This window comes from Neopelma chrysocephalum, unplaced genomic scaffold (assembly GCF_003984885.1).
Source record: "Neopelma chrysocephalum unplaced genomic scaffold, ASM398488v2 Primary Assembly neopelma1_86, whole genome shotgun sequence".
Classification (NCBI taxonomy): Eukaryota; Metazoa; Chordata; class Aves; order Passeriformes; family Pipridae; genus Neopelma; species Neopelma chrysocephalum.
Genome location: NW_020897748.1, coordinates 5,314,517 through 5,328,476, shown reverse-complemented (window position 1 = coordinate 5,328,476; position 13,960 = coordinate 5,314,517). Strand labels below are relative to the sequence as shown.

Genomic DNA, 13,960 nt, shown 5'->3' with positions numbered 1-13,960 from the left:
CCCCTCTCCTCCCCTGCCCTGCCTTGCCTTGAGCTCCCCTCAGCGCGGCGGGAGCGGCGCTGCCCCGCTCGGCTCCCGCAGGGGGACGCGGCGTGGTCGGGCGGCCGGGCTCGGGCCGCGCCGCCCTGCCCCGCCCCGGGAGAACCCGAGCTGCGCTGAGACGAGGGGGCGAGATGGCGTCGTGCGTGGGGAGCCGGACCCTGAGCAAGAACGACGTGAACTACCGCCTGCACTTCCGCATGATCAACGAGCAGCAGGTGGAGGACATCACGCTGGAGTTCTTCTACCGGCCGCACACCATCACCCTCCTCAGCTTCACCATCCTCAGCCTCATGGCCTTCGCCTTCACCAGGTGGGCGGCCGCCACGACTATCCCCCTCCCCGCCCCCAGTGCTGGCGGCCCCCAGCCGAAGGGGATTCCCGGGTCAGGGATGGGGAGGATCCGTGCCCGGCCCTAGGACGGGCACGGGCAGCGCGATCCCTGCCGGGGCCGGGCTGTCGGCAGGGCCAGAGCCGGGCTGTGCCCGCCGGACGGTCCTGGGCCGGGTGTGCCGGAGCCCCGTGCGCGGGAGGCCCATGTTTGGAGAGCGGGCATCCTCTCCTCCTTCCCAGAGCTGCTGTCCTCCCCAGTGCGGTTCCTGGGAACTTGATGATCGTTTCAAGGCTCTCTGTTGAAGTCTTTACTAAAATGCATTTCAAGCAGTTGCCAAAAATGGCTTTTACTGGGCTATCAAGTGGCCCAGCAGTGACATCGCTCAAGCAAATGATCTACAAGCGTGCAGTGGACGGGAGTGTTGTATAGCATCATTTCTACACAGCACACTGTCTATGACCAGTCACAGGTCGGCTTAGGCCCTGGCACCAATAGGATTAGCCACATCCTTTGCACACCACAAGGAAAGCTCTGTGGGCATCGCCCCTGCAGTCATTCATGGCAATACTGCTAGGAATGGACACAGTCTTTTTCAGGAGCCTTGTTTGAAAGCAAAGGGTATAGCAGTGCAGTCTGATGAGTATCTTGCATGTTTTTCTAAGTTGTATATACTTGTTATTGCCCCCTACTGAATGGGGTTGTGAAGAGGATTGCGCAATCCTCCTTTAGAGTAAATCGTGCAGTCCATAGGCAAACAGTGATCCCTGGGAGGTTTTGACTGAGTAGTGCATCATGTTTGGGGTTCATTTAAAGTTTTGTGGCATTGTGTGCACACAATTGCGGATTTCAATGGCCTTGTTGCTTAAACTTACCATTAGATGTAAGAAAATCAGGATTTATCCCTAGGCCTCATATGCAGTTCAGTGTATAATCTTGTATTTCATTCTAAGAATCCAAATGTATAGTTTTTATTAGCAGTGGAAATAATGGTGAAGCCTGGCTTGAGCTGAGACAGGAGCATAAGGACATGTAAAATAATGTAACTGCAAATGGTCTGAGGAGTGCCTTTTCTTGTTTCATCTTGTGCATAGCCCCAAGGAAGATATTTTTGAACACATCCCTTGTTCTACTTGGATCCCTTCTTAACTTCTAAATCAGAGACATGTTTCTGTGCTTTACTACCCTGTTTAATTGCAGACCTTGCTGCAAGTGCTCCTCTTGTCCTGTCTCCCCTCACCAGATCACTTTTCCTTCCAAAGGGCCAATTTAGGTCAAACTTGTGAGTTACTAAGATATTCTCATCAAGACATCATTCCAAAGGATGAATGGAACCATCGGCTCACCTTTGGGGAAGGAATTTTGCCAATTCTTGCAAGTAGAGGACGAGCCAAGAGTGATTTCAGAACTATGGTGTTTTCTAGTCCCAAATAATACTGCTTTGCTTCTGGGATGTTTGTTTGCATTTTTTCAAGAGTATTGCTAGCTCTTCATTCCATTTGTTTTGTTAGCTTTCTAACTCCAGCTTCTTCAGTTTCATTTGCTTCCCTCTGTCTATCTCTGCCTCACTTCCTGTGTTTAAATGCCAGTTGATTCCTCTTTATGTCTTCTCTGTTTCTCCTCTTCTCAGGTTGTGGAAGCTACTCGGATTTTGTTTTCTCCCCTATCCCCCTTTTGCTGATTCCAACTTTTGTAGGAGTTTCCTGAATCAAAGTGGGTGATATCAGATTGCTGCCTCCATGCCTTATTAGGGACAGTACCCAAATTGTATGCAGTCTTTGAGAAGCTGGGGGAGGGGAGATATTCCTTACGTGCCTACAGTGTGTGCTTCTAGGTCTGGTCATTCTGCTTCCATCAGCTTATTGCCCTGAGTCTCCAGTGACTGTGTTCATTTTTCCACCTCCTGAATGCAAGGCACTGTAGACTTCCCACTAAGGTGTCACAAGTGATTCTTTGCTTCTCCTGTGCTGTCAGTTGTTCTGTAGCTCTCCTGGTCAATTTATTAAGCAGGGGATTTTCTATGATAAGTTCATACTGATGTTGTTAAGTAAAATTTGTTTTTTCAGGAACTTCATCAGAGGAAATTGTGCTTCCCTTAAAGTCTTTCTTGTCACTTCTGTACTTCTTTTGTGTCAGAGAAACTTGGAAAATGCTTTTCCGTTGTATATACTAAGCCATAATGTGGAGTTTCCCTTAGGATCACTGAGAGCAGCTGATACGATCTTTGAGCTGACAGATAAGGGTGAAGTTGAACTTCAGATAGCAGTAATTTTCAGGTAGCAATAATGATAATAATAATCTAGGAAAAGAAATATGTGTTTCATTTCACGTGAACAAAGTGGGGAATAGAGGGTGTTTTGTTCTTTAAAGCACATCCTTCTAGTGCTTCTGACAATGACTGCAGCTGCCTTGGTTATTTCCTGCTGAATGAGCCAGACACAGGCTTCCCTGCTTCTACCCTGCTCCTTGGAGCAGAGGCATGGAGTGGCTATAGCCTTCCCTGTCCTCCTCTACCTTAGAGAGAGGGATGTGGCCTTTTCTGAGCCCAGAGGCAACCAGCAGGAGGGCAGTTGAGTGCTGGAGGGGATATTTTGTGGGATACAACAATAGGACTGAGAAAGGTGACAGATTAGTAGCTGCTCCAATGAAGTTTCAAGGGTTTGTGGAAGCAGGAGTAAGACCTATGAGGATGTAGGGCTGTTGTCTTTCATGTCCCTTATTTAATGGAATTGATTAAACTGGATTATTGTACATTTGGGTTTGCTTGAGTTTATGGAAGATTTCTCCCCCACCTCTGCCCCCATTCCAAATTTAGTGTCCTAGCTATTTTTAACTCAGTTGAGTATCCTCTTTATTTTTTTCTTTATGATGTAATAACTTATTAGTTGACATTTTTGTAATGTGCAAGTGTAATGTAGTGCTCTTGAGAAGAGCAGGAGAGAGATAAAGATTATGTGCTTTGTTTTTTATTATTTCTTCTCTAAAAAGTCACAGAATTGAAATATGCCATGGTAAAGTGGGTTAAAATTGAGAGAATTCTCATCTGTCCTCCCACACAAGCATTAGAAACCTTGTTTTTGCTGCATGAATGCTTATATTTCAAAATCAGCTTCAACATTTATGGAGCTAAACGAGGAGATGATTTAGCACATTTTCCCGATTGCAGCTCATCGTAATTGTGTCTTTCCTTTTGGCATTCCCCAAAATAGTTTTTTCAGGCAAACACTATACTAACTAGTGCACAGCAGTGAGTTTCTTGCTCTCACCTGTTCTTACCTACTTCTGGCAAGGAGATTGGATGTCTATCCCTTTTGAAATGTGTCTGCAAGCCAAAATGAAATGCCTTTGCCACCCACTTGGAATGAAACACAGTTAAACACTGCATACAATATCTTTGCTGATTTTGGGGATAGTGCCATTATGACTTGGACAGCTTTCCTGAAGCTGAGTAGTGCTCAGAATCCTGATACACAAAGGTGAGTCATCTCAGCTGTGCAACAATTAAGTGATGCGATCACAGTGTCACTTCTTTCTTGGCCATGATGAATTGATGTTATGTGACTCTCATTATTTGCTCTCTCTTAAAAAAATAAATATTCATCCTCTTGGTGGCAGCCATGACAGCACATTCGTGTGTGTTATTTGCCTGCGTTAAAAGAGGGATATGGTTTTGTTGTCTGAGCCATCAGAGCCTGAGACGCTGGCTAGGAAGTGCACTGGATGGCATGAGGCTCTTGGGATTGCCAGGGGATCCACAGTTAAGCTCTGGAACCTGGGGTTTATAGCTGGTGTAAAGTGTCATCCTGTGCAGCATGGCTGCTCGAAAATGACTGGTAAATCTGGACTCAGCTGGTTTTAAAAAAAAATGCTGTGGGGAGTCCCAAAGGCCTGCAGAGAAACCATTCATGTTTAATGTATTTTGCCTACCATACAGTTAAACTGACACAGTGCTTAAATGCCTCACAGTGATGAAAGCCTGCTCTGGAGCTCTTAAGGTTCAATTTTGAGCAAAAGAGAAATAATTTGGCTAAGTGAGAAATATTTTCTACCACAGCAAATATCTAATGTGGAGAACATTTATGCTGTCATGGGTTCTTTACTGAACCATCCAGAAATTTGACAGATAATCTGCCAGGAAGAGCTTTGTCCCTCTGAAGTTTGCTGGGAATTTTTTATTATCATGTTCGGAATAAGTAAAGGAATATAGTTAAATAGATAAACTAATCCTAAATACATGAAAATTACCCAGATAGTAAAACTTTAACTTCAGTTGTGGTGGATGATACATTATGAAATAGTAGTTATTCATACTATGATAGTCTGAAGTTTGTTTCTGTTTGTATTACTGAAGTATCTCAGAAGCTTTCTGCTGGTTAGAAGACTTGGGTGAGGGTTAATCTTGCTGCTGTACACCATATCTTACCTGCCTAAAAAAGAAGAGCTTAGTCAAGATTGCCTTGGCATTCCAAACGGAATTCTTAAGTCTCTCCTCTGGCCGTAATATGACAGTAGCACAGATAATACCAGCTATTTTATTCAGAGCTTTGGCTTAATAGATCTAGAAGCAAATTAATATTTTTTCCTTGTCTCTTTTAAGTTTTGCTATGTCTCTGTTACAGATTCTAAGCTGTATATTCATTATTTCCAAAGGCTGCTTATAATCATTATTTTTGCCCTCTCTGCACTCACCTCAGGCATTTGGCATTGGGAATAGCAAAGGGAAATGAAGGGTATTGCAAGTACCACCAAAACACCAGAGAGAAACCTAGGAATTGCATCCAGGCTTCCAGAGATTTTGGTTTAGGTCTGTTTGCTGTGTAAAAGTACTTTTGATGATGTTTCTGTGAACATTAAAGCAGGAAGATTTTCTCACCTTACGTTAAATTTAGTCATTGCTTCTACATAGACTTCTAACAATGCTTATGGCTTGCATGTGTTGATTAAATATTTAACTCTCTTGTGAGAAAGGAACACCCAGAAGTGTAGTGTGAAAATCATTCAGTGCAGTTACTATCTTAACTTGTTATATAATCAGCATGCATTTTTTTTATATTTAATTTCCATGTAGTCTTTATTTAAATAATATATCTTCAGAGCCTTCTGGCTTCATCCTCATAATGTACTTGACCACTGTTGTCTGTCTCTTTAGGGATGATTCTGTACCAGAGGATAATATTTGGAGAGGTATCCTTTCTGTGATTTTCTTCTTTCTAATCATCAGTGTTCTAGCTTTTCCTAACGGTGAGTAAGGTTTACACAGTTTGTACTTCACTTTTTTTTTTACATGTGAATTTCTCTTTATTGCCACTTTATTTTGATCTTTATTTAAATACCAATTTTCAGCGTACTTTTTCTGTATTCTTTTGAATTCCTTTATGTTAAGGAACAGTCTAAAAATGGTTTGCAGTCATACTGAGCAGAGATAACAGTAAAACGTGTTATTTATAGCTTGTCTGTGTTTAACAGGGAAGTCAGGTTCTCAGAACTGGTGTCCTGTTTGCAGATGTGCAGTTGCAGCTCAGATTGCTAAGTAATGATGCTAACAGACCCTTAAATAATATTTAAAAGGACTCTGCCCCAGTGTGTTTTAACAGAAGTGTCATTCTGAAAATTCTCAGAGACAACACCTTACATACAGCACCTTACCAGAAGGTAGTGAAAGAAATGGTCTAAGTCATATTAAAATGCAAAACCACAGATGCTCAGTAGAAGGTTAAGTTGGACAAAAGTTTTGGTAGTTGTGTGAGGAGCAGAAAGTGCAAAAAGGTAAACAAGTTTGTGTGTCAATTCTGTGGAAGAAATATTTCTACCTGGTTTGCATGTTTTTGGTTTTGGGTTTTTTTATTATTATTTTTCATTATTGCTGTCAGCAGAATCATGATTCTTGTGTCAAGTCTAAACTGTCTCACGATTGGCAGTGTTCGGGAAGAAACCGATTGTGGTCAGGGCAGCTTTGTACTTCAGAGGCGGCTGTGTTATTTCCATATGTTAAAAATCCTTAATCCGCACCTTTCACAAAGTATTCCCTGAAAAACTGAATGCCAGGGAAAAATGAGCTGTGTACATACAGTGGTAAGCAGTCCTCAGTGTGTGTTGAAAATATTTTTCAGCCATGTCTTACTACCTAAATGTCCGATTCACATTTAGAGTTTTTCTAGTTTCATCAGATTTACCTTCCCTGCTCTTCCTATTAACTGAGAGGTTTTTAATCTAATAAATCAGTTTTATTGCTGGCTCTAAAGTAAATAATATGGACACTGGTAAGGAGCGTAGGTATTTTACTTCTTGTCAGATATCTATGATGCTCAGTTTGGAAGCTTCAGGAGGCCTCTTTGGTAACATTTCATGTTGGTCTGAAGGCTCAGCACCATGTATCTTTGGTAGCACACAGAAATTTGTATTTTTTGACTTAATTGGGAGCCAGTTATGTGTGACCTGTAGTCTAGAAACCAGGTCAGAAGATCCCCAGGTGACACTTGAGATGTAGTGTCTGCTGAACAAACAGCACCCTGCTGTTTTGAAAACAACTCCATAAAAATAGTGGAAAATTTTGTCTACACGCTACTAATTGGCAGTCTCCTTTTTGCACTCTGAAATCTGCTATTACTTTTTTTTTTTAACATAGCTGCCCCAACTTTCAGGTATATTTCATAGTGTGATGGAAAACTGATTTGTGCTCAAACCAAATCTTCAGATGAGATAACCACGAAATTTATTTTTTAGTATCTTATTGACTGGCTTCTAATAAGCTTTTGGTTTTACTGTCCACAGGACCCTTTACACGTCCTCATCCTGCAATATGGAGGATGGTTTTTGGTAAGTTTAAGATATGTTTTTGACTTTTTCACTGCTTCTGCAGGATCTGCCATTTTCTGATAAAATGGAATTATCATGAAACATAATTGTGCATCAAGCCTCTATGAAGCTTCTCCTACATCTGAGGGGTTGTTTAAAATCTATTCATAGTTTTTTGGGAATGTCATTGTAGTTACTGTGTGTCAGGATGGTGTAAACTGAATCATCAAAAAGAGATCATTCATTCTGATACTGTTTTAATCCTGTTGTGTTTGTGCTTCCTAATCTCCTTCCCCCACACCTTTCCTACTGCTATCTCTTCCAACCCCAAAAAGGTTTGGCGTTTTTATAGCTACTGCATATACTATCTGACTTCTAAATCCAGTTGAGTAGGGTGCTGCTTTTCATTATTGGCAAAATATGCTCTTACTTTATATGCTTATTAAATTGTGTCATTGTATAGCTTAACATACCTTTATTAATATTTGTAACATATATATTCATAAACTTATAATTTCATTGAAAGTACCTGTAAATACCAGTCGCATTCGTAGTTTGGAAAATAGTTCTATTAACTACAGAACTAAAAGTGAAATCTTGCTCCTTAAATATCTGAATTACACAGCAAAACCATAAGGAGTTTCATTTTTAAATAATTCACGGTTCACAGAGCATATCCTAGACTGCATATTTGCGGAGAATTAGGCACATTTGATTTAAAAGCTGATCTGTTTATTTTTAAGGATACTGAATGTTTCTCTCTCCTTATATAGCTAAAAATAAGTAGCCTCTCAAAGTAGCTGATTACTCATCTGTTGACATTGAGAGGGTATTGCTGACTAGATAGTACTCGTTAAAGAATCCTGCTTCTTGGAAGTTTGGGAAACTCAGGTCCTACAGCTCATTTCTGGTTTCAGCAAATGTAAAGTAAAAGGTCATTTTCAATGTTGATGCTGTCAGAGCTTGAGCCCTTGTACTTTTGGAAAAAGGCTGCACACAAAACCAAGAGCAACATTTTCCCTGTGTAATTCTGCTTCTTCTGGCATGGTTCATTTAGCCATGCTTCAGTTCTCAGACCTGTTCAGCAGATAAAAGGAAGGAGTAGCGTGTCCTCCACATTTCAGGATGCACCCTCACCTGCAGGCTGTGCTTCTTGAAGCAGTGTGACACTTGTTTACCTGATGTATTTTTAGGAGGGACTGCAGAGGACTCTTTGTGTGTACTTGAGCAAAAGTTGCTTTCTAGCATAAACTGGGGATTATTAACACATGAGTTCTGGTTATAGTTTAAAATACCGTTTTAGAATTGCTGTAGTTTATTTTGGATGGCAGATACTAAGTTTATTCGCAATAATCTTTCTGCCTTCCATGACAAAGCTGCAGGATACAAGTAAGTTCGAGACTGTGGAAATAGTGTTTATATGCCTCTTTCAAATGTGCTCTTGGATATCAGTGAACCTGTGAATATTGTAAAGATATGCTCCCAACAACAGCTTCATCTACCCACGGGTCTGTAACTAGGACTCAACTTGTAACAAGTTTTTCTTTAAAAAAAAAAAATCCATATTCAGGCTTTGGGAGGAGAGAACTAGTACTCCCAAATGCAAGTGTTTAATAATTTATAATGGTGAGAAAATAAATAATCATATTTATCTTTAAAAGCTTCAAGCAGCGAATTTTCCAGCTCACAAAAGTAACTCAAACATGCATTAGTTTATATTTATAATTACTTTTTATTGTCAGCACAGCTCAAAATTGCCAGGTGGCATGATTAAATTGATCTTTGTGTTGAAATCTGCATATAGGCATTAGACATGCATTAGTTGAGACCAAGAATACTTAAAGCCAAGAGGCAGAGCTAATCCAATCGTGGATCCTAATGTATCTCTTACTAAAGAGCTTCCTGATTACAGACTTGTACTACGTGTCTAAACTGATTAGACTGATTTTGTTTTGATTAGGTTCATGCAGTGGAGCATATATTGTATCACTTCTCCCAGGAGGTGATATGAAGGGCTGAGTGCTCAGAGATCTGACTTGTCTCTTTGGCTTTTTGCATGTAGCTGCTTTATGTAGAAACTCATCTGTGCAAACTGGGCACATGTAGAGCAAGTTTGAAAGCAGCTTTTTGGACTCTGTGTTCCAAGGAGTTTTGTGAGTGAACGTGATTTTAAAGCTGAGTCTTTTTGCAGGTCTCAGTGTGCTCTATTTTCTGTTCCTGGTGTTCGTGCTCTTCCTTAACTTTGAGCAGGTAAAAGCGGTGATGTACTGGCTGGATCCTAATCTTCGATATGCCACAAGGGAAGCAGATATTATGGTATGTATCCATGGCACTTATTGTACATTTTGGCTACTTCAGGCATGTTTTACCTGAGTGGAAAGGAATAAATCTGAATTTGCTGGCAAGCAGGGCAAGTTTGTGCCTATACTTGACAGAGTCAACGAGCCCTTTGTGTCACCTACTATTTATTTACATTGAAATTAACTGGTGTGAAAAAAAATCTTTTTTTTTTCTAATGCAGCTGTTCAGATGACTGTGCAATTGGAAATGGGATATGTGTTTGCAGTGGGGTGACTTTGGATTCCTTTAAGTAATAGATATGAGCCTGGATACTGAAAGCAGACTTAGCAAGGATGTACCTAAATGAAGCCTCCGTGGTGTGTGTGTCCCAGATCAGTTTTTTTGCTGCTGAAATGCTGCACTCAAAGAACTTGGGTCTTGCCTTGTTGCTCTGAGGTCAGTACATGACTGGCATGCTAGAGAGTATGTGGAAATGCAGGTACAACAACTGCAGGACTCTGCTGCCTTCCAGTCACTCAGCTGAGCACTGATGCTGTTACCATTGGGAAATTACTTCCACAAACCTTAGTATGGAGTGACATGGAAAGCTAGGCTTGTTCTTCTGCCTATTGAGCAGCTTGCGAAAAGTTTTCCTTATAGAGAACATTCCCCCTCAGGTGGGGACACCAGCACAGGGAGCTGAGGTTGTAAAAGAAGGCCTGGGAGAAGTATGTGAGTTATGTTGGGAGGCAGGCAGAAGACTGTGAGCAGTTGGGCACCAAGAAGAAGAGGGTTACTGCATGGGGAGGCAAGAGTTGCCACTCTTGCCGTCCTCACTATTCCATCAAATTACTGCTCACCACCTGACCAGCATGCTCCCTTGCCCTTGGGTTTGTGCATCTGGCCACCATGATCACCTGTTGTATAGTCTTACAGGGCTCATACCTCATGAGTAAGGAAATACACTGGTTGTCTTTCGCACGGAGCAATTTACTGCATGTGCCGACCACTGCACAGCACCTCATCAGCAGCGGCTGCAAACTGTAACATCATAATCAGGAGTGGAAATATTTACAATGCAGTAAGCTTACATTAATGAATTGATAGTGATAGGCAGGCTCCTTACCTGGAAAATGGGATGCTTCAGGCATTTCATCTCAGCCGATCAGCAGTACAGATTGTGCAACTCCAGCACGTGAAGTAGGGCCGTGACTTTTGATTCTGCAGGAGACCTGTGGTGATGGCATGGGCAGCCTGCTCCTAGGGTGGTGGGAGGACACATGGCTAAATGGAGCCTGAGCATGGGTGTTAGTGATGTTGCTGAGCAACAAGATGGAGCTGAGACGAGGAGTCTGTTGGTAAGTCAGGTTCACCTGGCTCTCCTGTCATTTAAGTTAGAAATAGATTCAAGTCACGGGAGGACTAGTATTACTACTGGCACAGAACCACAGTACATCAGATTCCCTGACTGTAACAATCAATGGAAACTTACTCTGTACTACTTTGCAATCCTGATATTGTCACTTAAAGTTGGAGCAAATTAAAGTGCAACTATAATGAAGGCTCCAGCTTGGTTGCTTGCACAGAACCAGCAAAATTACTTGGGTATAAAAGAAAGTTCAACACATTTTGCTGTGTGGCTGGCAGAGCTGCAGCTGAAAAGATGAGATAGAGAGGAAAAAAGCCCCTGTACAAATAAAAGCAAAAAAGCAAAAGCCTTGGAAAAAAACTTAATTTTGGAGTAACCTCATTGTGCTCACTTGTCGTAGATATCATGGTGTAGCTAGGAACCTGCACCTTCTGTGGTGCCCTCCAGGCTTCTCCTGCTGGCAAATGCACCCATTTCAGTTCTCTTGGGTACATGTACTAAAGCTGCAGATTTGCCATCCTTAGAACAGGTGGTGCACCTTTCTCTGAAGGACTAGCAGCATAGGCATGCACAAGAAGCAATACCATGCTTTCATTTCAGGGAGCACCAGCAGTAGGGGTTACTTACAGTTTTATAGTGGGATTTAACTGCCTGCTGATAGAAGGATTTGTGTGACAGTGTGCATTCTTCTCTTTGTGGTCGCCTGGATTCAAATCTTTCTTTGCATCTCTGTTTTAACTTGATCAGGATTCATTTGTGTGGGATTAGCAATAGTTCTGGCCTGAAAGAGAATTCTTGGTTTAACAGCATCGAGTGGTGCTGTGTTGTCACCTGCAGGTGGCAATGTATATTTTAGCAGGATTGGAGACCAGAGGTTTTTAAATGTGTGTTTCCTGTTAGGAATAGTTAGTTTATGCCCAGTGACACAACAGAAAGCCACAGCTGCAGCCTCCTGATGGCATACAGATTTTATTTCTTGTTGGGCAGTGTTTTCTTGCACTTGCTGTGCAACATGTTGAGAGAACCCATTTCCTTTGTTATTGGAGACTAGAAAATTAATTAATATTCTTAAGGAATCTGTCACTCATCTGTGACAACACAGTTGCAAGCTCCCTTTGATTTTTTTAAAATTTTTTCAATTCAGGCCTGTGACTGAACTTCCTCAATATGAATGGGTTCTGGAAAATTGCTTTCATGGGGAAAATAAGACACAAAAGATACTCAAGTAAACACTGATATGAGTAACATTACATCACAAACTGGTGAGGATTAGCCACTGATGAGCCACATCTGAATACCAGACAGCATGAAAATGGGGAAAGAGGGTTATTTCAAATCAAGACTCCAAAGAAGAGCAAATAACTACTTTCTAGAGTACTGTTTGCTGGTTTTATTGTTATTGATTTTACGGTTCTTGCTGTTTCTCTATCACATAAGAAATATATGCTGCTTCAGGCACCAGGATCTATTGTATCTCCCTTTAAATTAGAGCTGTACTGTGATGGTACTGCGTCTTAATACTGAAAGTTTTCTGGCAGAGTTTAGAAGGACAAGAAAACAAATAATGCTTATTTTAATACCCTTATAATTTCAGACTTGTTGCACTAAATAGAAAGATGTTTATTCATCCTAGTTTTTCTGAAGTTGTCTGTTGATTGAGTATTTTTGTTGGGTTTGGGGTTTTTTTGTTTTTTTTTTCTATAACAGGAGTATGCAGTGAACTGTCATGTTATCACCTGGGAAAGAATCCTCAGCCACTTTGATATATTTGCTTTTGGACATTTCTGGGGCTGGGCTATGAAGGCTTTGCTGATCCGCAGCTATGGGCTCTGCTGGACTATCAGCATCACCTGGGAGCTCACTGAGGTAGGCCATTCTTGTATCTTAATTGTAAGCAAATGTATGAGATGTGTTCTTGTGAGAAGTGTGGATGTTACTAGAAGGATGACTCTCTAGTCCTCAGCATAGATTTACGTTTTAAGCCTTATAAACCAGATGCTGAGTAATTGATGCAGTTTAATTAGTAGACAACAGCAAGCTGGGTTTTAGGTAAGTGGTTTATTATTACTTGAATGGGAGGGAGATCTAGGCCAGCCTGTTGGTGCCATTCATAATTTATTTTTCTGCTGTTAGGGAGATCATGCTACTTTTGCTACTTCAGATATTTCCTGATTCAGAGCAACTGTTCTCCTTTTTTACTTTGCAATATCTGTGATCTACTGTCATGATCCTCTTACCCCACATACAACAGGATTACACATTGTGTATAGTCATGCATAATGTACAAGTGAAATGCAATTGGAGATTAACAACCTAACTTAGTCTTTACAATCAGTTTTCTGTAAAGCTTGCCGTCCTGAGAATGCTTGCCTCATCTGACAAAGCTTTTATAATTCAGAAACATAGATAAGGATTTATTTGTCTAAAATTAAATTTTTGGGTTTCAAAATACTGCTGCCATGAGTTCCTCTTCATCAAAACATGTTTTTGTTCTGTGGCATTGAAGGATATGCCATTTTCTAAGTTATTTTGAACTCACTTAAGATTGGGATTTCACAAGTACCCATCCGCAAAAAAATAATTTTTCTAGTTCTTGTATTCATATTTTCGCTCTGGAAAATAATGTATTTGGATTTGTTTCACTTGTACTGTTATTGTTCATTTGATTATCACACAACCATAGTCTTCAATTTGACACCATATGGGGTGTCTTCCCATTGTTGAAAGGCAGATTATTGGAACAGACAGTGTGTTGGATGAGGTTCAACATATGGATATGTTATCACCACTCAAATGGATTTTTGATGAATTAGACAAATCAGGAGAGTAATTTGAAACCTACAGAAGTTGTCAGGGCAATTACGTAGGGATTTAGCTGTGCATCTCCTATTAGCATTTATGCATTATGGCTGACTCTGCATTCTGAAATGGTACACTTGGCTCATGCTCCATACTGTAGGATTAAAGTTGGGATGCAGGCAGACCTTGGTCTCTCATTCTGAGAAAGCAGCTAGCACCTGAGAGGTGATCTGACTAACACCCATGCTCTGGTCTTTGCTGCCTTACATTCTGTAATTTCTGCTGTCTTTGGCTGGATTATCGTAGACTGAGATTTGTAGCCTATTGTCCCTTTTAGGTTAAATTAG

The 13,960-nt window shown here is 41.1% G+C and overlaps 1 protein-coding gene across 2 annotated transcripts in view; it reads left to right on the top strand.

The window, feature by feature from the left end:
• The first annotated feature begins 47 nt into the window (after positions 1–47).
• PTDSS1 (phosphatidylserine synthase 1) overlaps positions 48–13,960 on the top strand; it is a 30,961-nt gene continuing 17,048 nt past the window's right edge. For both annotated transcript variants that reach the window (XM_027692499.1, XM_027692498.1), the window contains exons 1-5: positions 48–352; positions 5,520–5,611; positions 7,142–7,186; positions 9,357–9,481; positions 12,522–12,680. In XM_027692499.1, coding sequence (XP_027548300.1) covers positions 174–352; positions 5,520–5,611; positions 7,142–7,186; positions 9,357–9,481; positions 12,522–12,680 — 600 coding nt within the window. In that variant the 5' untranslated portion in view covers positions 48–173. The remainder of the gene's footprint in view (positions 353–5,519; positions 5,612–7,141; positions 7,187–9,356; positions 9,482–12,521; positions 12,681–13,960) is intronic.